The sequence below is a fragment of the Coffea arabica genome, chromosome 4e, assembly GCF_036785885.1.
Source record: "Coffea arabica cultivar ET-39 chromosome 4e, Coffea Arabica ET-39 HiFi, whole genome shotgun sequence".
NCBI lineage: Eukaryota > Viridiplantae > Streptophyta > Magnoliopsida > Gentianales > Rubiaceae > Coffea > Coffea arabica.
In genome coordinates, this window is record NC_092317.1 from 1892221 (window position 1) to 1917314 (window position 25094).

A 25094-nucleotide genomic window follows, 5' to 3' on the forward strand; every position below is an offset into this window, starting at 1 on the left:
ACAAATTTATTTATTTATGGTTAAAATTACATTTTCTACAATTTACATATCTTTTCCTGAAATTTAACTTACAAATGAATGGGAAGTTGTTGTATTTCTACATTTTTCTATTTTTGTGCTATGACAATATTATCCTCGAAGCAAAGTAAAATCTCCACCATACCCCACTCCATCCTCACATCGTTAATTCTCTTGCTACGTGACATTTTTGCCGCCTACTTTTCTGCCCAATTCTCAGGAGCCGCTGGTCCAGCAAAATGGCGGCGCTGCCTTCAGTCGGCGGACTCCGACACCTGAACTGTTTTCCGTGGCGTCAAAACTTCCGCCACGAAAGAATATTTAATCTTCCGTCGTCCTATCTCTCCACAGTCGCTTCACTGCCCTCTTCTTCATCAGTCTCTCCAAATGAAGACTCTGAAGAGATTCAATTCAGCACCCCTCCCATTAAAACAGCTAAGAAAACTAGTAATGGTAGCATAAATACGGCCGAGGAGAATGTCGATGCAAAAAATAAGACTGACAATGATAAGAAAGCTTCTTATTTTCCGAAGCGGGGGCAGACATTGGAGCTGGTTTGTGAAAACCTAGCTTTTAAAGGAAAAGGCGTGTGCAAAGTTGCCGACACAGGTTTTGTTGTAATGTGTGACCGTGCGCTTCCAGGCGAACGGTTCATCGGGCGTGTTACTAGGAAAAAAGATAATTATGCTGAGGTTCTTTCATTTACATTTCCTTTATCTGAAATTCAAATTGAATATTTTTCCCTTTCTAATTTAATTTTGTTTCATACGTTCATTGAGCAAATTTAGAATCCTCCTTCGTTGATTTCGTTTAGTGAAAGAAATGAATTTGCATTTTACGAAGAAAAGTTTTTGATTTATTTGCTTGACTTTTGAAGAATTAGTGACGAGTTTCACGTGTAAATCGTGGATATAATTCCTCAAATTGAGGATAATCTCATTGCTGTAGTTCCCCCCCACGCCCTTCTTCCCCCGGAAGCTTGTTGTTTTTTCCAATTGACAAGTATGAGTTGATAACGTTTTTGGGGCAATTAATTACCTGGTTTCTGTTTTCAAGGAGTTCAGGTTACCAAATTGAAGACAATAACACCTCACTTGGACTATGTGGAAGCTCCATGTGAATGTGCTGCATACTGTGGAGGTTGTAAGACGCAGAATTTGTTGTATGAAGCCCAGATAAGGGCAAAGGAGCGGCAAGTTCGTGAATTGGTGGTACATGTTGGCAAGTTCACCTTCAAAGACCCTGAATTCAATAGCATAATGAAGCCCATTGTACCCTGTGATATCCAATTTCATTACAGAAACAAGGTCTCTATTCAGCTCACTGTGGTTTGGACAATTATTGTTCTATTGCATTCTGAAGCTGTGTCTGAAGTTTCAATTTGTCTTCCATTCATTCAAAATTTAATGGCAAGATAAATCTTGCTAGCATTTAAACTCTCATTGTGTTATATATGGTTAAATGCATTTACATGTCAAGAAGACCATTTTATCTTGTTTATTTCTCTAGCTAAGGACATATTGCATGCTTAATTTTGGCTTCTGATTGAAGAATTGGCTTAATATTTTTACCTCGGAAACTGTGCCCAAGAACATCTATTATTATTAGAAAACATAAACACGTAGACAATTGTAAAAAGGATTTTGCATGGGTTTTCATCGTTGTCGCATTTCTGATCCCTCTGATGATCTCTTTTATATTTATGTTTATTTCCAATCTGAAAGCATGTCAATAACAAATGCTAGCAATTTTGCCTTCTTTGCTGTTTAAGTGCAATTATCTTATCTGCTGCCAGAATTCATAAACTTTGGAACTGTCTACATGTATTATGGTAGTCCTTAAAGGATAATGATGAAATGATTGTTTGAGCGATTGTTTTTCCTTCTCCTTGTGGTTGATTTTGCAGATGGAGTTTTCATTTGGGCCCAAGCCTTGGTTACCCCGAAAGTTGCTGGAAGAAGGATATGGTGACTCCCACAGCTATGCTTTGGGACTTCATGCTCCCGGCTTTTTTGATAAGATATTGAATGTGCACAAGTGTTTATTGCAGAGTGAAGCAGCAAATAAGGTAGGTTGTTTGTCGATTGATTTTTTTGGTGGCAGTTTCTTGCTGGTAGAAACATTTTATAGGCTTCAAGTATACCGTTGTTTTTCCTTTGAAGTTTTATCACAGTATTTTTTATGTTTATCTGTCTCGAAAAACAAAACTTATCATGTTGTGGAGGGTTCTACTTTCTCAAGTAAACCTGGATTTGCTAGTTTGTTTTGACTTAATTTGAATTTCTCATCATAGGTTCTTGCAGCTGTGCAAGCTATTTGGAGGGATCCAGGATCGGGCCTTTCACCTTATGACGTCCACTCTCATACTGGTTTTCTGAAGCATCTAATGTTGAGAACTGGAAGGTACTCATGCCTATGCCATTCTTGTTCGCTGATGTTTAATTTTGTGTTTTAGCAATTGACTGGGTTGAATTTCACATTTTTCCGCTTGCAACATTAGAGAGACTAGTGAATTTGCAAAAATCACTTGAATTTTGGAGTAAAACTTCAAGAAGTTGGTCTTGCATGTAGGTGGTGGGAGAATATGATGCAACATCATGAAAAGAAAGCATAGACTTGATCAATTTTCAGAAGTAACTAGAACTTAGACATGAAAAATTAGAGCCACAGAGTTATCTGATTATTATGATGAGGAGATGTTGAGACTTAGACTCCCTGCAACCCATCGTTAATGTCATGCTTCACCTTTTTGGCTGTCCCAAAGTCTTTTAATGTGTCAAAAATTAGAACATAATTTTGCCAGAGCCGCCCTCTCTTAAAGTATTGGAAATGCCTATCCATTAAAGTAGGAGCCGCAATAGAAAAGACAAAAGGAACTTCGGCACGTTTATGCAACTACATTTATCTGTGAAGGTTTCAGTCCAGAAAAGACAAAAGGAACTTTGAAAGAGGTTTGCAATTGTGAACTCGTAGCCGAGGGTAAATTTGAAATAGAAGGAATCTGTCTACTAATTGTTTGAAATCTAATTTTTCAGTTTTCAGTTTTGGTCAATTGGATGTTCAAGTTTATAAACATGTTATGCCTGCATTGGAAGCAGCAGCAAAATATTGTTCTTCAAGTGTACAATGTTCTGAGAGAGAAAGATCGGTGTTTCTTCATCATGTTGTCCATTTGTGTTGTTTCCCTAGTCTTTCATGAAGATCATGTTCTGATATCTGCATTGCACTATGAACTTCAAATTTCTTCTCTCTGAATGTGGTGCCAAATTCACTACTGCTATTGAAAAGACTAAGCTGTTGAATCTTTTTCATTCAGGAATGTGGAAACTGGCCTTCCTGAGCTGATGGTGAATTTTGTCACCTCTTCATACAAGCCAGAGTTGTTGAACTCAATTGTGGAGAAAACTGTGACAATACCTGAAGTGGTTAGTTTAAATAAGATTCAATTGTCCTCTTGATACTTAGTTTTGCGGAAAAACTTTCAATAGTGACTTCTTAAACAGATAGTGGTACAAGTTAATGTTCAGAGTTTATTTTACTGGACTGGAGATAATGCAAAACAGTAGATCTTCCAGTGATGAATTCTTTGCTGCCCTCCCATTCCCCCCTTTCCTAACACCCCAACCCCTCAAAAAAAAGAAAAGAGATGTTGATGTTCCTATGGTGTGCTGATTTGTGAGATTTGGTTTTGCAATTAGATAAGCAACAGTTAGGCTTCTGCCATACATGCAAGCACATGTGCATATGTGGGTAAAATCTTTACTTAACTACATAACAGAGTTAGAATCCTCTGAATATTTATCTTGTATTGTTGGGCTGTATCCATCTGGTTATTATTCTGTTGATTTACAGGCAAGCATTGTGAACAATGTAAATACTTCCATAGGCAACACATCTGTGGGGGAGGTGGAATACACACTTTATGGCAAATCTACTATAACAGAGGTTTTAAGAGGGCTTGTATTTCAGATTTCTGCAAATTCTTTCTTTCAGACAAATACATACCAGGTATGCTTCGGCAAGGAACAATGTCCATTGTTTGCTTACCCAGGGAAAAAATTAAAAATATTACAAGCTTTTTTTTGCTCGTCAAACCCCAATCTCCTTTCTATTTGTCCTTATAAGTTCTCATGATTACAAGTGCTGAATATATCAGGCAGAGGTATTATACAAACTAATCGAGGATTGCGCCTGTCTCAGAGGAGATGGCTCAGAAATTGTCCTTGACCTTTTTTGTGGGACAGGAACCATTGGACTTACACTTGCAAGAAGGTAAAATCATTTGTCCTTCTATGGAGAACTCTGATGTTTACTATCTGACTGTCCCCACTACTGATTCTGATTCCATTTGGTCAGGGTAAGATGTGTTTATGGTTATGAAGTAGTCCCTCAGGCTGTCTCAGATGCACGTCGGAATGCCGAACTAAATGGCATATACAATGCAACTTTTATTGAGGGGGATCTAAATAAAATTGATGAGCAATTTGGAAATGATTTTCCCAAGCCTGACATTGTTATTACAGGTACTTTTATAGCATGCATGTTTTACTTGCTACCTATGCTTCAAAGAGGTAAAAATATAATTATGAATTGATATTGGAATGAACTGCTGGGCTTGAGTTTAAGTAAATGGGTAAACAAAATCAAGTGAAAATAGGAAAACGTTTTGTAAGGTTGACTGGACTGAGCAGTGCCTGAGAGTGACCTTCAAATGACTCTTTCTTCTCCTTTTCAGTTCATTGTTTTCATTTTTTGCTTTTCAAAATTTTCCAGCTATCAAGACTTGATTTCTTATGGTATTGGTGAGCAAAGTAAGTAACTAATCAGGAGAAAATGCAGAGCAGACCAAATGAGGACACACTGATGAAGTTTTATCCACTTATTCTCTTTAAGCATCTGCAATTCAACTTTGCTGGATTTTGCTTAGCTAACTAAGATTTTCAACATGCCATTGAAGATGCTCTGAAACAAAGTTAATTGAGCAATTTAGAGGCTTCTTAAGTCTGCAAACAAAGTGATAATACTGATCCATTGATCTCAGCAAGAAATTAGATTTACCACACGCTAGCTAGCCAATTGATTGTTGTGATTCTTCTAAAATTAAAGCAGCTTCTTCACCTCTTCCTGGCGTAGTAAGCCAGACTGCTTCTCACGTGTGTTGAGTAAAACTTGCAGACCCCAATCGTCCGGGCATGCATATTAAATTGATTAGATTTTTGCTCAAGCTGAAGGCAAAGCGAATTATTTATGTGTCATGCAATCCAGCAACATGTGCTCGTGACCTCAATTATCTTTGTCATGGTTTGGTAAGTAATGCTTATTGTTGAAGTTGTAAAAACTGTTTCCATCTTTTGAGGCGTTTTGAAACTTTTATTTTTTTATTTTTTACCAGCCAGATCAAAATATAAGAGGTGTCTACAAATTAAGTAGCATACAGCCAGTGGACATGTTTCCGCACACTCCTCATGTTGAATGTGTTTGCTTGCTGGAACTTGATGATTAATCGCGTTGTAAATTACATTATTCCACTGCTACATCTGGAGCAAGCTTTTTCTGTCTTTTGGTACTGCTCTTTCTGAGGTTTAGCTTGCCTCGTAGTTAATCACTGCAGAGGTTCCAGAGGTCTTGGAGAATATGACCTCTTTGTCCTGAAAAGAAGTTCCACTGAAGCTTTCAAGGTGTGAAACAGAATTCCTGTCAACGCTTCATTTCCATCTGCTAGTAACAGACGTGAGGTTGGACGCAATTCTACAGAAGGAGAACAAATTTGAGATCCTGTTGGTAGAAAAGGAAGCAAAAAATTAAGTGTATCTGTACTGTAATTTAGGGTCTGAAGCCTGGATTGATAAACGAAGCATCAATTGCATTCTTTCAGGGTTTTAACACAACCGCTAACAAACAAAAGAAGCAAAAGAACAAGTATACAAGCAGTCTTTGAAGTTGGATGTAATGCCTAAATAGGGAAGGGAATGTGAGCCTATTAAAAGTGAAGGAAGCAAGATATGGAAAAAAATCCAACTGGTTCTTGCATGAGTGTATATGTACAGTTTATAACCTTGGATTTTATATAGGGATTAACAAACCAAAATCCTTTGCATTCTGTTAGGGACACAATCTTTGCAACGTTACTCTGACAATAGGTGGTTTAAATTTAATTTATGAACTACTCCTGCTGTTTCTTTTCTTCCTGGATGGACTGGAAAATGCGAGCTGCAGATTCAGATGCAGACTTGGGATTGTAAGGCACGACCTTGATCACTTGTATTTGTTGCTCATTATTGTTATTCTGGATGGGGTGTTTTGACCTTTGAAGTGTAGGTGTCATGGGGAAAAGAGACAGCTCATCTGCTTGGACCCTCTCATTAAGATTGCTAGCAGTACTGCCCGGAAAATCACTGCAGCTTTTCGAAACCTGCATGATTCTAGTAGAATCAGTCATGATCCCAGTTCTGTGGCTCGTAATGGCATCTAAGCTTCGATATGGAATAATGTAGTTGATGTCATACGTTGCAACACGATGATTATCCGGCCTACTAGAGCGGCCTGTGACAAAAGGGCTTGTCTGCTCGGCGGCTGAACTTGAATTTTCTGTGTTCATCACTGGCAGAGCATGTGGTTGAAAGCAGCAGGAGCGACCAAGTGAAGCTGGGATACCGTAGGCTGTACAATTGACATGCTCTGCGTCCATTCTAGTTAAGCACATGGTGCCACAACCACCATAAATTGGTGCAATGCAACCAAGAGTTGGCGGGCAAGGTCCTGCATAGGGCTTGTAAACAAGTCCTTCGGAAGGTGACTTGACAGGAATTAACCACTGGTTCCCCGGGGGTGCGGGGAAACACCAAGGTCCAAATTTGGCTTCAATTGCAAAAGTCATTGGTGTTACTCCTGAATATGGTTTGAGAGGGGACTTTGGAGTATCATATCGATTCTCAGTTTCATAGGCTGGAGGAGGCAGCTTTCCATGTGCTTCCTCTGCTACATGGTCCAAACAGGGTTTGGGATTTAGAGCATCAACTTTTGGTTTAAGAAATAGAGATGGTAGTTCTGGAAAATTCTGCAGCTGGAACTTCTTTTCTGGAGAGCGGTCGATGGAAGGCTTGGTGAAGATGACACTGTCTTCAAAAAACATTTCTGGTGATCCAGCTATCAATCTTTGTACCTGGATATCAACTAAATAGTTATTCTAGCATATCCTTTCCCACGGTTTCATAAAGATCCACGACGAAAGCTTTCTTGTGTGCATACTTAATTACGTAGCATCTCAACTAGGTAGAAGTAGCAAAGACCAGCTCACCTTTATCAGTCTATGTAACTCGAATATTTGCAGTGCAAAGATCCTTTGTTGACTGAAAATATCATAAAATGTAATTAGGCTAATGTTAAAGAAGGTGCAAGAGCTTCTAATAGAAAGGGATTGGTAAGGGAAGTGCGGAGAGAGAAGAAAAAAGGTAGTAGGGGTGTCTCTAAATTAAAAAAAAAAAAATTATTTATGCCAAAGATGAACAGCAAAATTAGTATATAGAACATAACCATAGATGGTTTCACAAAGGAAAAAGCTGCCCGGAAAAAAAAATGTTCAGACTGGTAGTCCGGAGACTTTTTAAAAGATTTATTTGCAAAATCTTCAGTTTTTTAACATTGGAACACAGAGTTGCACAGTTGAAGGGAATGGAGAACCACTAAAATACATAATAAGCTTTTGCATGCTTCAAAAGACATCATCGCAGGTTTCAACTCACAGAGTTCTTATAGCACAAACTTGAGAATGAATTCCTGAAGGCCGAAGCATATTGGATGAATCTTATGAGATAAATAAAGGAAGGAATGCCATACGAACATGGACATGTCAATAATGAAAGCAACAAGATATCCAGAATCATGCAGACGAGGTGTTGTCTTCTCCTAAAATGACAGAATTTCTGCATTTGAAGTTCTCGAGCAGTAGCTCAGAAGAAGATTCAACACTACTTACTGAGCAATGGTTCTTCTAGCACTCCAGAAAAACTTTGGACCTATCATTCCCACCACATCATCAGGAGATACATGTAAACCTGATTTAGAATCCATCACCGAGTTGTCTGAGATGGCAATATGTCTTGCATCATTTCCTACACGTGATGCACAATGATTACCTTTAGGACGCTCATTGACAGATTCAAGCCTCTTTGGAATTCTGTTATTTTCTGCAGTTGGTGGACTGGAACATGATAGAGATTCCTGCGACGAAAAACTTCTCTTCCTTGAGTGCCTTTCAGGATTCTTTGAGATATTGTCATCTATATCAGTGCCTATCGGCAAATTTCTGCACTCTTGATGTGCTTGAGCACAGGTAATATGCGACGTGCTTATATCATTAACCAAGTCATTTGTCTTTGCATGGTTTATAGGTGCAACTGCTCTTCTACCAGACCCACAAGTTCCATATACTGCTACAACACTTGGTGCTGTATCTACCAAAATATTCTCTTCTGTGAATTGATCAGGAAGTTTTTCAAAATTGCCATCACTCACCTCAGATACTTTAAAGCTAACTTCAGCTTGATTTCTTGGATGTTCCCTCGACTTGGCATCATTTATCCCCATCTCCATCTCTTGTCTTTCGAAAGTAGATTCAGGTTTCCCTGAAAAGCCCAAACTTGAAGAACTGACTTTCTCTTTCTGCATCTTAAATCCAACACTGCTACAATTGAAAGTCTTCTCTCTTTGGTCAGAATAGGGAATTCTAATGTCATCCTTATTCCCATCCTTCTTAGCGAAAGAGGTAATGGAGTTGAAGAAGTCGCATGGCCTAAACAATGTATACTCAGCTGTCATTTTCAAAGGCTTTCTAGCACTAAATGATTGAAAATTGCCAGAACTCAGTATCTGGAGTTCAGAATATTTTGTGTTTAAACTCATCCCAGCAGAAGAATTAGACTTAAGTCTCTCGGCCATATGCGAACACTTAGGCGAGCTGCAGAACAATGAAACCTACAACAGGTGTGAACAATGTGAGGAAGAGGGAAATATTTTTATTAGGACTGTTATTCTGCAAGCCATACTAATTACAAATAATTCTTCAAACGCACTCCTTGATGAATTTAGTATCTAAAAATGATGTATGCAGGGTTACAAACAACATGTTTTTGCAAATATATTCTATACCCAAAAAAAAAAAATTACATTTTGTCTCTCTTCAGTAGGAATCCAGTAGGTGACTCGGAGATGGTATATTTGATTTAACATATTACTCAACTCGATTACTTCTAATGGCATAACAATGGATTAGGTTACAAATGTAATAGCTGTTGATAATTTCAGGCTCAAGCAGATATAATGACTCGCTCCTTTTAATAACAGCATAAGGTCCATCGGGTTCTACTTCCAGAATTATAAAGATCAAACCAAATATTACACTGATTAAACTTCCCTCCAAACATACTGCACAGGTTTGAGGAGCAAAGATGGGCAGCTGACCACGACTACCATCATCCCCTCCTTCAACTCCACAGTAAGCCGAAACCGACCTTCTCTTGCAACTCCACCAACATGGGCATGGGTGGGTGAGAGGAGACGACCAGGCCAGATATGCAGGAGGGAAAAGAGTGGAGAGACTTTGGTAAAGGGAGAATGAAGGAGAGAAGGTTGAGAAAAGAAGGGAAGAGGAAATAAAGAACAATTCGATTTCTAAAATACTTCCCTATGTATGGAATCCAAATTAAAACATCAATATTTATTCATGTTTAATGATAAAGTACTTCATTTTTGCAAACAGCCGATGCTGCACATACTACATACCACATAGCAGATGATTTGTTTTACTCACAAGTCTCAACACGATAACTACTACAAACACATTGAGGGAAGATATGAATAACTTCTCGGATAATGAAATCAAGAATACAGAAAAGAGCAGGACAACTTTTCCATATATAGCTGGAAATGCTAAAGTTATTGGAAATTATGCTAAAAACCAAGAAAAAGTGTATTGCATGGTCTAGAATTAATGTGATTCAGGGGCAAGAAATTTCAATTCATATGGCATAGACTCCATTACAACCCAAATTACCACTATGAGCTTTAAAGCGTTGACATTGAAATGGAGAATTCAAACTCAAGAGGAGAAAAAATGCCTGTTTTGAAGTCCCAACTCACATGATTCAGCAATGGAGAAGCATCCGAGTTGGTTCTAGTGCGGGAAGAAAGCGTCCTCAGTGACATCGATCCAGAGGAAAACCTCTGAGAAGGTGCATTAACTTGTTCACAGAGAGCCATCTTGTTTCTCGGAGGTGCTCTGGGTCCTATTCCCTCTGCGTCATTAATATGTAGCCTTGGAAATAGAGGATCCATCTGCTTCTTTTCATCTTTCCCACCTCTCATTCTCCTCCTCGTTTTTTCTATTTTTCCAGCACGCAATATACACCCATCTATCAAACTCAGAACATGATCTCATGCTCATTGGAAGTTTCCTACTTAAAAGAATCCAAATTTGTCAAAAAGAAATTAAAAAATCCACTCCCTGATTAGCCCATCTCAAAAGAACACTTATTTTGATCAAAACAAAAGTAACAAGAATGAAAACTTGAATATGAAACTAATTGGAAAGGATACCCAAAAAAAAAAAAAATCAAAGCTTGTAACAAGAATACCCCAGCTTGCACTTGGTAAAATAAAAATCTTGCCAGCAAAGAAGTGAAAGGCAAAGCAAAATAGCACGTGAAAATGTGTCAAATGTATAAGTTGAACAGAAATGCTTGGCAGTCCGAAAGTGAGGATGCCTCAGTAAAGTGTGTCAAACCAGATCTTTTAAATCAAGGACAACGCTGCAAATGTAAGTGCTAGTAGCACTAGTACATTGGTTCATTCAATGGTCTAGAAAATATCGTGGGGTAAAGAGAGAAAGTAGAGGGCGGGGGTAAGAGACGAAGAAGTACAGGTGGTCAAGAAAGATAGATAGATTCAGCAAGAGAAAAGGGTGGCCTCAGAATCTGTAAAGATTGCATCATCATCATCATCAAGGACAAGAAAAAAAAAAAGCGTAAGAAAGAGAGAGAGAGAGTGAAAATAGCAAAAGAAAGGGGTGGGGAACGTAGGTCCGACAGCGAGATAGAGGGAAAAGATGGCGTTGTTATTTGTCAAGCCATCGAGAAACCTTAACTGAGCATTGACAGTTGACTGTGACTCAGTCCCCCTCTGTCTCTCTCATCCCATATTCCCATGCATATGCATCGCTGTTCCGTCCGGCTACACTTGCCGAAACACTTGCCTCGCTGCTTTACGTACATCAGCTCACTTACCAGTCCTACGTTTTGTGAGTTTGGGCATTTTTCTTCAGCATTAATCGTCTGTTTATTACCAAAAACTAGGGGTGGCAATTCGGGTCCAAATCAGGTTGGCGGGTCGGGTTTGGGTCAACTCGTCAGAAAATCTGTTGACCCGAACCCGACCCGCCAACCCGTGACGGGTCAGGTATGCTGATCCGAACCCGAAAATTTCAGGTTGACAGGTCGACCCGAAATGACCCGAAACTTAATTTTAATTTATTAATTTATCACTGTAATTTCTAATAAAATCAATTTCTCACAAAACTAATTACATAATCAAGTAATAAAAATTTAAATAAATAATTCCAAACCAAATCTAAAATAAATTAAACACCGTAAAAGTGTTTTATCCCAAACAAAATATAAAATAAATTAAAACAATATAAAAGTAAAAAATAATATAATATATTATTTGTCCAAATATAATAATTTCAACTTCACACAAATTAAATAAATTCATTTAGGATTAAGTAATTAATGCCTTTGAAAAAAAGAATAACTTAGTTTAGTTAGATAAAATTATTTTTATATTTATTAAATTATTTTTAATTCGTAAACGGGTCATATCGGGTCATATCAGGTCACCACGGGTTGACCCGAAATCGACCTGTTTTCTTTTCGGGTTCATCGGGTCCAACCCGATTCTGACCCGAATTCCCGAAACCTCAACCCAAACCCATTAATTTCGTGTTAGGTTCGTGTCGTGTTTTCAAATCGTGTCGAAAATTGCCACCCCTACCAAAAACATCCGTTGATAAACTTGAGAAGTGCCCCTAAGTTTTTCCCTTAATTTCTACACTTAGCTGCTTGCAGTCCTGCACCAATTTTTTCTTGAAAAACATATTTTTGCCTAAAGGTTTGGCATTTCCCTGTCAACCTGTCTTCCAGTGAGATTTGGAACCCCACAAATACTAGTTCTAACCAATTGTGTAAATCTAACTAATAGGTATAAACTTGTATAATTTCAGTATAATTGACTTTTAGTTATATGAGTTATAAACTCAAATTTTACGTCAAACATTTTGTCAGTTTACAGCACGTGGACAAATGCTATAAGAATTTATACAATCAATTTGAACCAAATAACAATTCAATTTGTGAGACTCAGAATCCCTCGTGGCACCTAGTGTTATAAAATCATGGATTTGTAATATCACTAAGATAGAAGTATCAGATTGGAAAAAGAGATGAATTGGATGATTCGAATAAAAAATTGTAAGCAAGACATTTCGAGTTCAAATTTTGACGCTTATACCTCAAAAAAAAAAAAAAAAAAAAAGGGGTATCAGGTGAAATTTTGGAAGTTTAAGCAGAATTGTACCACTAGAAATTCAAAAGCTTTTCCATGAGTGTCTTGGGTCTAAAAGTTACTCATAGCTCTAAAAGTTTAATAAATTATATTTTTCACATGCTACATTATTGTTATTATTTATTAGTCTAAATATTGTTTCTTTGCAAACCAAAGGTGCGTTTGGAATAGTTATTTTTGGGGGTGTTTTTGAAAAATTTTACTATAGCAGAGTTTTTATACTATATTTTAGAATATTTTTAGAAAATATTTTGAGATATTTAAGAGTAGAAGAGTTTTTAGAATATATTTTGAAATATTTTTTAAATATTAAAAAAATTTAGACTACTTTTTAGAATACCTTTTAAAATATTTTTAAAAATTTTAATACTATTTAAAAAACTCAGCAATCCAAACAGAGCCCAAATTCAAGGAAGTATTAAATGAAATAAGCTGGCGGCTGAAGCGCGCAAGTTTTGATTGGATACCCTGCGCTGCACTAAGTAGAACACAACTTGCACAGGCACTCCAACTTTGAGAGTTAAGGACCAACCGAGTTTGGTTTTGGAGACATTTTCTTAACCCGTCAGAGATGTTTCTCAAACACGTGGGCTTAAGAACAGATCGTTATTTAGACCTTGGGCTCTGCATTAAATAACATGCAATGTAAATGTGGGCTCTGCTTAATGACTTGATCTTAGCTTACACCAGAACATGGGGAATTTGGCAAGCTTTCTTAATCGTGCCCCTGTTGTAAAATTTGTGCTCTTGGACTTACCGCTGGTGAGAGCCAACACGTCAATCCAAATCAGACCCAAAAATTTAAATGGATCAAATTTCTTGACCCGAACCAACTGGTTAATTTCACGGGTCATCCGAATCCAATCTGAAAAAACTCGTTTGCTTAACTGTTTTTTTTTTTTTTTTACTTTCTCACTTTGGTAGTATGGTGGTTTTTTTTTCTTTTATAATGGAGTTTCCATAAGAATATAGAAAATTGCAGCCCAATCTTGTAATAATTTTTTGATTTTTCTTTTTGTACAAAAAAAAATCATGAACAAAAACAAAACTACTACACTTTCACAAATAAAATACATTATTTTTGCATAATATTCATGATTCCATTCTCGTAATACTAATTTATAACCTTAGTTAGTTTTTTTTATTTATTTTATGCCTATAATTTATTATTAAATTATAAAATTACATATTAAATGGGTCAACCCGTGTTGACTTGAATTTGACATATTTGCTTAGCAAGTCATTCGAGTCGTGTCGAGAAACTCCACCCTTAGCCTAGCCAGGAGGTTGAGATCCAACATTAACCTTTTTGGTTTTTACCATTTGACAATTTGGAGTTGGATCATCAGTGGGTTGAACTTGAGGTCTCATGATGGATATTTTTTTGGAGTTGGGTTAGCAACGATTAAAGAATACAGTCCAATAATCAAACATTAGTGGGCTAGATTCAACCGCGCCGCTGATGGCTTTAAACTGGACGGAATGCACAAATTAATGTGACGTTTTTTTTTAACCTGGACCTACAACTAAAAAGTTTGGGCACGAAACTTATGATCCATCATCTCCGTATTTTGGACTTCTTCCAGTCTCCGAATTTAACATGGGACCCGACCCGACAACATCCTGGGAGAGTCAGAGAGAAGGCGGGAGAGAGTGTGTGGGAGAGGGAAGTTCCCGCTCACGCGAATCTGCTTCACTGCAAGCCGTAAGGCGTAAGGCGAGGCCGGGCAAAGGCACCCAGCATTCTCTAATCTTTACAGCACAGGTGGCCTCAGCCCAACTACTGCTTCGGTGTCGTCTGATGTGATTGTCAGGGTTTTAATGCGGCGATATGGGATAGGAAATGGGGTGAATTAATACACAAACTAATTACTACTACTTACTTAAATTCTTCTTTCGTCCACATTGCCATTCTCTTCTCCTATCCTCTCAAGGATTACCCCGCTGTGATTTCCATTTTGTCCTCGACCTTACTCCCTGTTTTCGCTAGCTAATTTCTTCTTCTTCTTCTTTTGTTTTACCCCCCCCCCCTTTTTTTGTGTGTTCAGGCGGACGGCTGCTGTGATCACATGGCGTTTGCAGCTGGTTCTCTTGAGACCTACATCCCTTTTCCTTCTGACCCAGGTCCCTGTATTTGTAGTCTCTCTCTCTCTCTCTCTCTCTCTCTCTCTCTTTTTAATGCAATATTACCCGGACGGTTGGCTTTACCATTTGGGCCGGCCGTAGCTCTCAAGGTTTTATGAGCTGTCTTAACCATGATTTCTTTGCTGTTTATGGTTCTTTCTGTATTTCTTGACTTGTATTTTCCAATTTCAAACTCTATGCTGGTTCTACTAGTTTTTGTGTTTCTTTGATAGTTACTTATTAGTACCCCAAAAAAGGCTCGATCATTTGCAGTACCTTTCATTCCTTTACTTCTCATTCCATGTTTTTTTTTTTTTTTTGGCTCTCGTGAAGTAAGTTTGTTTGTCAGTCATTTAGGTTGTTATTTGAAGCTCGAATGACTTCTTAGTTGTTGCTGCAATCTCAATGTAAATAGTATGCTTATATTGCAGGTAGCAATTACGCAGATAACGATTTCATTATGTTCTCGGTGCCAATTCATATAGTAACCCATGAATCTCGGCTTCCAACTGAATTTCTCCATCCATCTCCTAAAAGTCAATTGGTCATCGGATTTGATTGCGAGGGTGTTGACCTCTGCCGACATGGAACTCTTTGCATGATGCAGGTATACTCTGCTTCTAATTTTCTTTCACTTGAACAACTTAGAAATTTATTACAACTCCTTTTCTGCAAAGATTGTGGTGTTTGGTTTATTTAGCAAACATATGATTCAGTCGCGCTGCACCTGTTATTCCTCATAGTTAAAAGTGTAAAGGCTAAAGAATGCAGTTGAATAAAAGATGAGATATGCTCATCTAAGAGTGTCTAATGCTTGATAGTAAATAGGTGCTTTGACGCCAACTTACTAATTTAGTTGAGGAAATGTGTGTTTAGTAGAAAAACTTACTTATCTTCATTCCAAAATGGTATCAATAGTCTTGCACTAATACTTTAGGAGGAACATATCCTGTACAGTTGCTACATATTTGTAATGCAAATGAGAAACAATACTATCCAATATCAGGAACACATTAATTACCTGTTACCATATCTTATGCTGTTGAATAAGAGCTGGTTCCTCTGCTTTAAGATTCTCTTCACATAATGGTCGAACTTCAATTACCATGTTTAATCGTGTTTTTGTGTTCAATGCATGCAGTAACGTTAAGTTCCCCTACTTTATATGTATTGTTGGGTAATTTCTGGTACTAACCCTGCCATAAGAGTGGGATGTTTACTTAATATTTCCCTACATTGCTCGGTTTTGTTGTTAAGATCCAGAATTGTATTACATCAGTAGACTCACTTTTATTGAAGTACATCCTTTGATCTTGACAGCTTGCTTTCCCAGATGCCATTTATTTGGTTGATGCTATTCAGGGCGGAAGGAAGCTTATGGATGCTTGTAAACCGGCCCTCGAGTCTCCTTACATCACAAAGGTTATTCATGACTGCAAACGGGACAGTGAGGTCTTTTATTGAACCTGATAGTTTATGAGGTGCTTTAATTTACCAGCCATTCCATATTCTTCCCTTCATTTCTTCAAACATCTGTACCATTGCAGGTGTTATACTTCCAGTTTGATATCAAATTGCACAATGTTGTGGATACCCAGGTGAGTTTTATGCATCCATAGACCAAACTATCTCTTGCTAAGTTGTGCTGCAATCCTTGTTCAGATTTAGCATGAAGGGGAATATTCTTTCCTAACTGGTAAACCAAGAGAAATAAGTCATTAAGAAACAGACATTGACTGGAATCTTGGCTTCTTGTTGATTCACTATGTCAAGAAAAGCAATAAAAGTTTTTACTTCTTAGTATCCAATGCTTTATCAGATGAGAAATTCTGTCAAAAACTTCAGACGTCAATCTAGTGCTGCCAGTTGCATTTGCTGATTTGAAACCTAATCAAATCTAATTTTCTTTTAGCTGGATTTTGGCCTACTCTTCTGTTGTTACCAATGCATCGGACACCCTTTTTATTTGGAAGTTATGCTTTAAGCCTCGAGTAATTATGTACTCAGGCAGCTCATAATCAAAACAGTCAAAGAATTTTATTATCAATGTTCTATTCAAAGCTTTTACAGCTAAACTTTCTGAGTTCAATTAACATATCGTAAAAAGAAGACCTCTTTGGGATGCTATGCTAAGATTTTTTCTTAACAGGTCAATGTTAATCAGCAATGATAAACTTCAGTAGAGAATTGTTATGGTTGTTTTATACTTCTATAAATGCGTATTAAGTGCTGCACTTGCCGCTTTTTTGTCAGCTGATGGAGGAATTCATCAACATTCTGCCATTTAAATTATGTTCTCTTTTCTCCCTCTTTAAAGTGCATATTGAGCATGAAATTTATGTCTATTAGGAATTCAAGGTTTCTGTCCTTTATATCAATACCATTTTTTTTGGAGGTGTTCTTCTATGGAGGAAGCATCTTGTGAAATATTTTTGAATCAGTTCATCTTTAATGTGGTTTTGCAGCTGGCGTATTCTCTGATAGAGGAACAGCACGGACAGAAAAGATCATCATGTGAAAACATCTCATTTATGCGCCTCATTGCAGATCGACGCTATTGAGCTATGACATCCTTGTATTCTAAGAAGTTTAATTCCTTTCGAATGGTTAGGGTAGAGTTCATGTACCTATGCCTGATTGGTGGTATTCTTGTTCTTATCCCACTATGAAAGCTACATTATCTGTTAATAGTTCCTATATGCAGCCAACATCTGGTATTCTTGTCCCCACCCCAGCCCCCACCCCCAGGGGTCTCAACATGAGGAAAGGGGAAGAAAAAGGGGAAGGTGGTGAATGTCTGGGTGCTAGCGTTGAAATGAACTTCTCAATCCAGATAAGCTTCTGATACTACGAGGCAAGAACATTTCGAGGGAGAATAATTTGTTTGTGTGTAACTTTTTTTCTCATTTGCCCCATTGATGAGGGAGCATATCTACACTTTCATGGGGTTCATGACCAATAGTAGAGCAACTGTTGAACTCTGAAGATATTCTTCATCAAGTTTGGTGATCTGGGTTTTAAGTTATGGCGTTACACCAAATACTTACGAGGTCTTAGTTAGTATCTCATATTATTGTTGATATAGTGTATTTCTGGGGGTAACTTTGTAAGAATAACTTGTTATGCTGTTGCAGAAAATACTTTACAGCTGTCTCATGCTACTATTCTGTTGAACAAGAAGTGTGCATATATGGATCAAGACTCTTGTATTACCATTTGATTCATTTCTTTGTTTTTCTTATGGCATAGCATCTGCAACTAAGCTTTTTTCCAGATTTTTAATCAAAATTTAGTTTTCTTTCTTGATTTGAAAAGATATATTTAGCTTAGTAGTTGATATCAGACTTCCATCACTAATCCCCTCCTCACATATTTCAGGTATATCCTATTTTGCGAAGAAAGAAGTTCGCGCACTTCTGAGAGAGGTCAGCTTCGACTACAAAACTCTCAGCCTAGCTGACCTGGCTTTGTATGAAATGTCTATTGGCTCTTTCTGATTCCTGAGAAGCACAACCCACCACATACACAAGCATGTATGTCAGGTTATTTACAAAAAATATTGTGGGTTTTATTCAAAATTTTTTAAAAAAATATTGGGGTTGATTTGCCACAATATAGAAAGCGATGTTGTAAAAGTCTACTTTAAAATTGATACCACAGAATCAACTTCCAAATCGAAATCCGGACATGTACAAACAAATCACTTTTGAAACCAATTATGAGTTCTTAGTCATGGGCCTTGTGGTTGACCTTTCTTTCATGATGAAGTGAAATTTCAGATGCTTTCCCTAACAATTGTTTTGGGTATATACGGGTATTAAGTAGGGCAAAGGAATTTAGGCTCAGGTTGTTGGTATTAAGTCTGGGAGCTTGAGGAAAGAACTGAGGGTTTTTTGTGATTGGGGGAGTTGAGAGTGGGAATTAGGGAAGAAGAACTATAGTGGAGGGACTAGATATGTGGTTTCATTAAGAGATCGATTTGTCTAATTATGGAACTCAAATAAATAAATAAATAAATATATTAAATTTAGAACAATACCAGCAGTGTTTGTGTAAATGACCCAATGTATGTATTTGCATTGCTTGCCTGGAAGTAAATATGCGCACATGGATTTTCTTGAAGATCAGATTTAGTTTTGATAATTGAACTGCTCCTTCAATTCATCAAATGAAGCTGTGTCTGCAATCTTATTCGTAAAATGGATTCAGATACTAGCTATTGGTTTAGAGTGGAACATGCAATGCACAGAAATCATGGTGATGAAGGCTAAGAATGCAGGAGCTTTGTTTAATTCAGTCTTAGAGATCCTTTCCTTTGAAATGTAGTCTTATAATTCTTAGCTACATACCTTTGTGAAATGAAGAGAGTTTCTTACTTGAATTTCAAACAATGAGATTTGTAATTACAAGGTTCAAATGAAAATCAAATTGATAAATGGATAAAGTCAGATAGTTCATTGATCTACTTATTTTCATTCACTTGAGAACTTTATGCTGAAGTCCTAGGGCATGTTCTTTGTCTTCTTATTCAGTCCGCTTTACAAGTTTGTTTTCCTCTTAGCTGCTTAAGAAAATGTCATTACTGAAAAAGCGATTTGAAAAGTTCAAAGGGTGTATTCAACCTGAAGATCTTGAAAAGTAATGTGCCGGCTATGAAAAACACTAGAAAACATCTCTAGAAGTGCTTTGGGAAACAGTTATTTTTAGCTTTTCCTGTAGCTAAAAGCAAACACAAGCCTGCTAGAATGGTTTTTTCCTCAATATATTTGGTTTAGCTTATTTTAGGAAGATGCTAAGGAGCCTTAAGATGTCTGATATTTTTATAAGGAAATGTTATGAGTCTCTTTGCGAATAATTTCAATGAGGTTGCACGTACAATATTTACTCTGAAAACTGATTCGGGAGTGTTGTACAAGTATATATGCCAGCTGCGCAAGAAAGAACATGAAACAGAAGAAAAATAAAAGATTCATAGTGCATTAAGGAATTCAGTTCTGATGAGATCTGAAGCCCCAAACATATGCAATGCTCAAGAATGTGAAAGGCAAACCTTTCACTCCTCAAGTTTCATACTGTTTGGTGATACTTGTTCAATAGCATTGGGCATCTCGTCTTCTTACAATGATAGACATCCGAGTTTATTTGTGTCAGGATCTCTTCTTCTTACAATTATATGCATCTGAAATTCTTCATCTCAGGATCCGACATTTTGGACATATAGACCCTTGTCTGAGCTGATGATTCGGGCAGCAGCAGATGATGTCCATTTTCTCCTTTACATACACCACAAGATAATGGAAAAACTGAGTGAAGTGTCCCTATGGAGACTTGCTGTCCGTGGAGCTCTCCATTGTCGTTGTTATTGTGTTAATGACAATGAACAGGCAGATTGGCCACCCCTCCCATCAATTCCAGGTATTCTTACTTGTCCTGCACTGAGGTCCTCTTCAGTGCAGTCATCTACTGCCATTGATACTGGTAGAACACAGTACGCTACCATGTCTAAAATTTTAACCTTGGAGGTTAAAACAGCAGCATTTAGGTGCTTAAAAGTTACTTTAGGTCCTATAGGCCAAAGAAAAACTCTGTTGACACCATGAAATTAGAAAGGGTAACCCCCTTGTGGGTAGGCCAAAAGTCAGGAAGCCTTCATGTGTTTCAAAAACCTCTAGAAAACCCCCTTATGTTTTAAACTAAACTAGAACATGGATGGAACCATCCATGTTGCTGGAGATACCAGGTGCACTCACCTAATATGCAAGTACAAAATAACCTTGTAAAGGCAATTTTGGTAACTTTGTGATTCTTTTTTCTTTTGTCTTTCCTTCTCTTTTTTTTCTTTTTCCTTTCCTTTTCTTTTTTCTTTTCTCCTTCCTGGGTTTCCTTCTCCAGACCGACTATTTTCCCCCACCCACGACTACTGCTACCCCCCCCCCCCCCCCCCCCCAAAAAAAAATTATGACAACCATGAAGCTATCCTCTTTCTCTCTTTTCTTTCTTTCTTCTTCCTTTTGATTCTTTGATTCTTCTCCATCAAACACCATCACCCCCACCTGTGTCTTCATCCACCACCATAACTATTGCTGCCTCCTCCCCATCTCCATTATTGTTGTTATCTTGGTCATGATTGTCATGGTCGTTGCCATCCACTGTGTTCGTTGATTGTTAAGTGATGCCAACTATGACCATAGATTTTGTGACTTTGTTGTATGATTGAAATCCTATTAAAGTTAGATCTATATTCTAGCAAGTACCTGGGATATGCTATATGTTAATTGGTGAAAACTAAAGGAAAGTGGTGATGGAGCTGTGGAAATAGATTTTGGCAAATTTCATCACTGTTCATAGCCTAATCTACCACTCCATGGCTATTTTTTTGATTATATCAAATACAAGAATTGTGATCTATGTAGAAATCAAAGTTTGGGGTGTAAATTTCCCCAAATTCTGGCCGACAATGGTACTTGGCGATGCGGCATTGCAGCTGCGCCACCACTCCTCCAGGTGATCAAACCCAATTTGATCCATTGAGAAGACAAATTTTGATAAATTATATTTTGACCCACAAAGTTTTTAACAAATCCACATATAGTTTGAAAAAAAATCTTATTATGACATCTTTACTTTTAGTAAATCCACAAAAATGTTTACTGTTTCAAAAAGAAAAATAAAACACGAGGAATTTTTTTTTAAAAAAAAGGAGGGTAGAATAGACATTTCTAGGGATGGTTTTAATCCATGTTCCAGTTTAGTTTAAAGCATAAGGGGGTTTTCTGGGGGTTTTTGAATCACATTGGGGCTTCCTCACTTTCGGCCAAACTATAAAAGGGTTCTGTGTATTTTACCCAATCAAAAATTTTCCAAGCGGACAGAGACCTAAATTTCTATCAGATTCATTTGTTTGAAGAGATGTGCCTACTTGCTGTCCAGACGAGGATGCTCTAACAACGCAGGTATTTGAAGTCGAAGGCAACTCTATGTGATATCTGGTAGTTCAGAACAACCACGTGATAGAGCCGCCTAGTTGATTGCAAGATATGAGACACAGCCTGTTTGTATACTATCGACTTAAAGCTTGACTCTCTCTCATTACAAATTAAAGGCACTGTAAAAGAAAATACTGAAGCTTGTGTGGAACCCAATTCCTGCATTCATGACAAAATAGCCCAAGACCTCTTTGCAGTAATACCTGAGGGGCAAGCATATGTAGAACTTTGGACTACATTTAGGACATTCAGATATAGGAATTGGTATGTATATCTCATTCCTCTGTTGTGTAGTTCATTTTCAAGTTGTGTTGAGAGACTTGTTTCGTGTGCTTAATTGCTAGAAGAGGTTAGGCGCTGTGTGAATCATGGATTTGATGGACAGGATTATAAGATGTGTTTTCCTCTACCAGACTTCTTCAGTGAGGGAAATGCTCGAGAGCAGGAGATATTGTCAGTGCTCACCGTCCCAGCTGAAAAAATGGGACGAATTATTGGTAGAAAGGGATCTTCAATCTTGTATATCAAAGAATCCTGCAAGTAACTCTCTCTCTCACATGAGCATATAATTTCACTTCAAGTCATTATGCAATGTCTCCTCTGCAGTGCTGAAATCTTGATTGAAGGGGCTAAAGGGCCAGTAGAGAAGGCAAGTTTAATTTTATTTATTTGACATTGTCAAGTGCTTTGTTTCTTGAATCAATGAACTTGGGATTGAATCTTTCATCTACATAAATTCTTTTAATGTGTCTTTTTTTTTTCCTTTTCATGTCTTTTCTTTTCTTTTAGCCTCAATTTTACTAAAGAAAAAGGTAATACCCAATGGAGACCCTATCATTATCACTGTTATAATTGGGGATACTATAACTCTTTCCTTAGGACTGGTTTGCTGATGGCAAGCCTGTGGCTCGTACTTGAGCTCTTGATATTCTTTGTTTTCCCTGGATCTTCGAGAAGTAATCTTTGTTTCTTCTTCCTGAGAAGTGAATCAAAGTTAGAGAAACAATATACTCTACAATTGTACATTCTAATGGTGCTGATACCTATCTCTTGGCTTACTCTAGGTCATTATCATGGGACCTGTAAAGCAGGTGCGCAAAGCAGAAGCCATGTTGAGGGGGAGAATGTTGGGAAGTCAAATCTGATTTTGTACATGCAGAAGCTGACATCTGACTAATTGCTTAATTTGAAATGTCTTCCTTCTGATCTGTGGAAAGCAATTGGTCCTAATGCAGAATTTCTATTAAAAGTTTCTTGCCAGAAAATGGTTCGAAGGTCACTTAAAATTCTGATCCTGGTATTGTTGTGAACCTGTGGTTGATTGGCGGTGCAATGGATTAATTTGTGTGGTCAGCAATATTTTGATTGACTTGGACAATTAGAAGTTGAAGTGGGTTTGGTTGTCTTTTACTTTGTGTTGCTCTCCTGGGGAGCCCAGTATTGCTTCGAGGTTTGGGTTTAGTAATGATGCATCCTTGAAGATGTCATGATTGTTTTTGTATCCAGGGAGGAAATGTTTGAGGATGCTTCTGAATGGGCACCATCATGTCACGGTATCATGCTCGCAGTGTCCATGTAGTTTATGACTAATATGTTACGCCTTCTTTTGGGCCAATTTGATCACCTTTAGCCAGGAATTCTAGGATCTCCTGACTGGACTGACCCAAATTCTAGAAAATGTCATGATAGTGACGGGGCATTGTGAAAGGGATAACAGATCCAACCAGGAATTTTGGCATTTCTCTCATGTTGGGGGCCGAGGTTCCAGCATCCATTGGATGTGACAAATTTTGCTGTACATGCATCCAGACGCTGAACGAGCACTCGGGATTATGAACTGAAGTTGTCAGTATTGGCACTAAATACTCTGATAGTTGCCATGACAACAACAAAATGACATTTAGGAGTATTAGCAGTATTAGTAGTACCGACATGCCCATCTTTCACTTCAGTTCTAGACTTCTAGTAGTTTGATGAAGCTGTCACAGGTCAATTAAGGCAGCTAGCTAGCACTAGGCTCTAACATGTCCATTAAATCCAGTGGGCAGTTGCCTCTTTTTAAGGGATTAGGGTCTTTTTGATAATATAAAAAAGTGCTGAATTTGAATTTTTTCAGACATTCAGATGTTTTGAGTATTTGATAAATGAAAATCTATTTGCTGAACTTGTTAAGCAGTGCTGAACCTGTGTGTATTTTTTTCAGCACAAGAATCCTAACTGAATGCTTAATTCTGATAAGAATCAATAGAATTATTTCAACTATCTCATCTTATTTATCAAATCTACCCTTGTTTGTTAATTATGTTCAAAATTCTTATCTAATTAAATAACATAATATTTTTTATCTAACGATTTTTAGTTTCTCTTTTCTCCCTTTTTAATGACTTTCACATCTTCTCCATACTCTTCATATAATATATTTCATCTTTTATATTAATTTGATTTAAAAATAAATATTGTCATTTTCATACCTAACAATTTTAAAATAATTAAATCATAAATTCTATTTCTTTTTTGAATGAAAGGATATAAGGGCAAAATTATCAAATTAAACTTATTAAGCATTCAGTTATAAATATTTATCAAACAGCATAAATAGGTTTAGCATTAAAATTCAGAAATTCATATATTTTTTTCAGTGCTTAAAATTCAATAAATTAATTGTTTCAGTATTCAGAATTCAGACTTCAGAATTCAGATTCAATTTTGTCAAACGGAATCTTAGTCTCTCGCTTTTCATTAACTTTTGCAATCTACTATTTGCATTCTAAACTCAATACTAACAGTGTGCCTTAAAAAATTAGAGATTTTGGATTTTTCTTCTTGGTATCCGCTTCTTAAATTTTACTCTCTTTTTTTTTTTGTTAAAAAAGATTGGGCATGATCCAACGTCAATTTTTTAGGGATTGTAGTTGTATTTGCTGATGTACATGGTATCAGGACATCATGAAGTATTGCTTGGATTTTTTGACAAAAATATATTTTTTTGCGTGTATCGATTAGCAAGTCTCAAACCAATTGAAATTTAGAGGAGAGTTGAGTTGGATGGTAAGACTGAAAGCATTGTAAGTCTAAGGTTAAGTTTAAGATTTCGTACTTAAAAGAATAGCAAGTCCCATGCCAATTATATGACTAGTAATGATTTTTTCCTTTTAAAAAAAAAAAAAACTAGTGATGATAACATTCTAGTAAGAAGATGGTAGAAACTAGAAACAGACAATGATTCGGAATTTGATTGGTGGTTCGGATGAGTTTTAGTCGGATCTCCTGGACCCACTCCTCCACCACTGTTTCTTGATTTTCCCATGTGAGTGCAGCTCATCCAATCGCTTGAGTTGCCAATAGTGGTAT

At 37.2% G+C, this 25094-nt stretch overlaps 4 protein-coding genes across 21 annotated transcripts; 3 read left to right on the top strand and 1 right to left on the bottom strand.

Moving 5' to 3' along the window:
• Positions 1 to 195: 195 nt before the first annotated feature.
• Positions 196 to 5906, top strand: LOC113742252 (uncharacterized). The gene is made up of 10 exons (XM_027270049.2): positions 196 to 710; positions 1083 to 1325; positions 1925 to 2086; positions 2312 to 2421; positions 3335 to 3443; positions 3871 to 4026; positions 4175 to 4290; positions 4375 to 4541; positions 5194 to 5324; positions 5411 to 5906. Exons 1-10 carry the CDS (start codon positions 258 to 260, stop codon positions 5519 to 5521), a joined length of 1758 nt encoding a protein of 585 aa, XP_027125850.1. The 5' UTR covers positions 196 to 257; the 3' UTR covers positions 5522 to 5906.
• Positions 5861 to 11090, bottom strand: LOC113742251 (ELF3-like protein 2). Its single transcript, XM_027270048.2, has 4 exons — positions 10156 to 11090; positions 7994 to 8991; positions 7316 to 7367; positions 5861 to 7180 (listed from the first exon to the last, which is right to left on the bottom strand). The coding sequence occupies exons 1-4, from the start codon at positions 10378 to 10380 to the stop codon at positions 6182 to 6184; spliced, it is 2274 nt and encodes a 757-aa protein (XP_027125849.1). The 5' UTR covers positions 10381 to 11090; the 3' UTR covers positions 5861 to 6181.
• Positions 11091 to 14204: 3114 nt separating this feature from the next.
• On the top strand, positions 14205 to 23907 carry LOC140004365 (uncharacterized). 18 transcript variants are annotated; one of them, XM_072047033.1, is made up of 10 exons: positions 14205 to 14481; positions 14682 to 14757; positions 15189 to 15364; positions 16078 to 16209; positions 16305 to 16355; positions 17223 to 17369; positions 17462 to 17611; positions 18136 to 18290; positions 19956 to 22392; positions 22808 to 23907. In XM_072047033.1, the coding sequence occupies exons 1-6, from the start codon at positions 14455 to 14457 to the stop codon at positions 17316 to 17318; spliced, it is 558 nt and encodes a 185-aa protein (XP_071903134.1). In that variant the 5' UTR covers positions 14205 to 14454; the 3' UTR covers positions 17319 to 17369; positions 17462 to 17611; positions 18136 to 18290; positions 19956 to 22392; positions 22808 to 23907. The 18 variants fall into 18 exon arrangements, with proteins under 18 accessions (XP_071903134.1, XP_071903131.1, XP_071903128.1 ...); XM_072047030.1 differs by having other exon boundaries at positions 17223 to 18290; positions 19956 to 22007; positions 22129 to 22392; XM_072047027.1 differs by having other exon boundaries at positions 17223 to 18290; positions 19956 to 22007; positions 22157 to 22392.
• Positions 20052 to 23322, top strand: LOC140005817 (uncharacterized). The gene is made up of 5 exons (XM_072046776.1): positions 20052 to 20235; positions 22088 to 22262; positions 22350 to 22392; positions 22808 to 22869; positions 23250 to 23322. Exons 1-5 carry the CDS (start codon positions 20052 to 20054, stop codon positions 23320 to 23322), a joined length of 537 nt encoding a protein of 178 aa, XP_071902877.1.
• Positions 23908 to 25094: the final 1187 nt, after the last annotated feature.

Excerpts from the sequence above, each read along its gene's own strand:
- LOC140004365 (XM_072047025.1), top strand. The coding sequence starts at position 14,455 with ATGCGGCGATATGGGATAGGAAATGGG. Across the intron at positions 15,365-16,077 it reads GAACTCTTTGCATGATGCAG|CTTGCTTTCCCAGATGCCAT; the intron begins GTATACTCTGCT and ends TGATCTTGACAG. Across the intron at positions 16,356-17,222 it reads ACAATGTTGTGGATACCCAG|CTGGCGTATTCTCTGATAGA; the intron begins GTGAGTTTTATG and ends GTGGTTTTGCAG.
- LOC113742252 (XM_027270049.2), top strand. The coding sequence starts at position 258 with ATGGCGGCGCTGCCTTCAGTCGGCGGACTCCGACACCTGAACTGTTTT. Across the intron at positions 711-1,082 it reads AAAAAGATAATTATGCTGAG|GTTACCAAATTGAAGACAAT; the intron begins GTTCTTTCATTT and ends CAAGGAGTTCAG. Across the intron at positions 4,027-4,174 it reads TTCAGACAAATACATACCAG|GCAGAGGTATTATACAAACT; the intron begins GTATGCTTCGGC and ends TGAATATATCAG.
- LOC140005817 (XM_072046776.1), top strand. The coding sequence starts at position 20,052 with ATGGAAAAACTGAGTGAAGTGTCCCTATGGAGACTTGCTGTCCGTGGA. Across the intron at positions 22,263-22,349 it reads AGAAAGGGATCTTCAATCTT|TGCTGAAATCTTGATTGAAG; the intron begins GTATATCAAAGA and ends TCTCCTCTGCAG. Across the intron at positions 22,393-22,807 it reads CTAAAGGGCCAGTAGAGAAG|GTCATTATCATGGGACCTGT; the intron begins GCAAGTTTAATT and ends GGCTTACTCTAG.
- LOC113742251 (XM_027270048.2), bottom strand. The coding sequence starts at position 10,380 with ATGAGAGGTGGGAAAGATGAAAAGAAGCAGATGGATCCTCTATTTCCA. Across the intron at positions 8,992-10,155 it reads CTTCTCCATTGCTGAATCAT|GTTTCATTGTTCTGCAGCTC; the intron begins GTGAGTTGGGAC and ends CACCTGTTGTAG. Across the intron at positions 7,181-7,315 it reads AGTTACATAGACTGATAAAG|GTACAAAGATTGATAGCTGG; the intron begins GTGAGCTGGTCT and ends GTTGATATCCAG.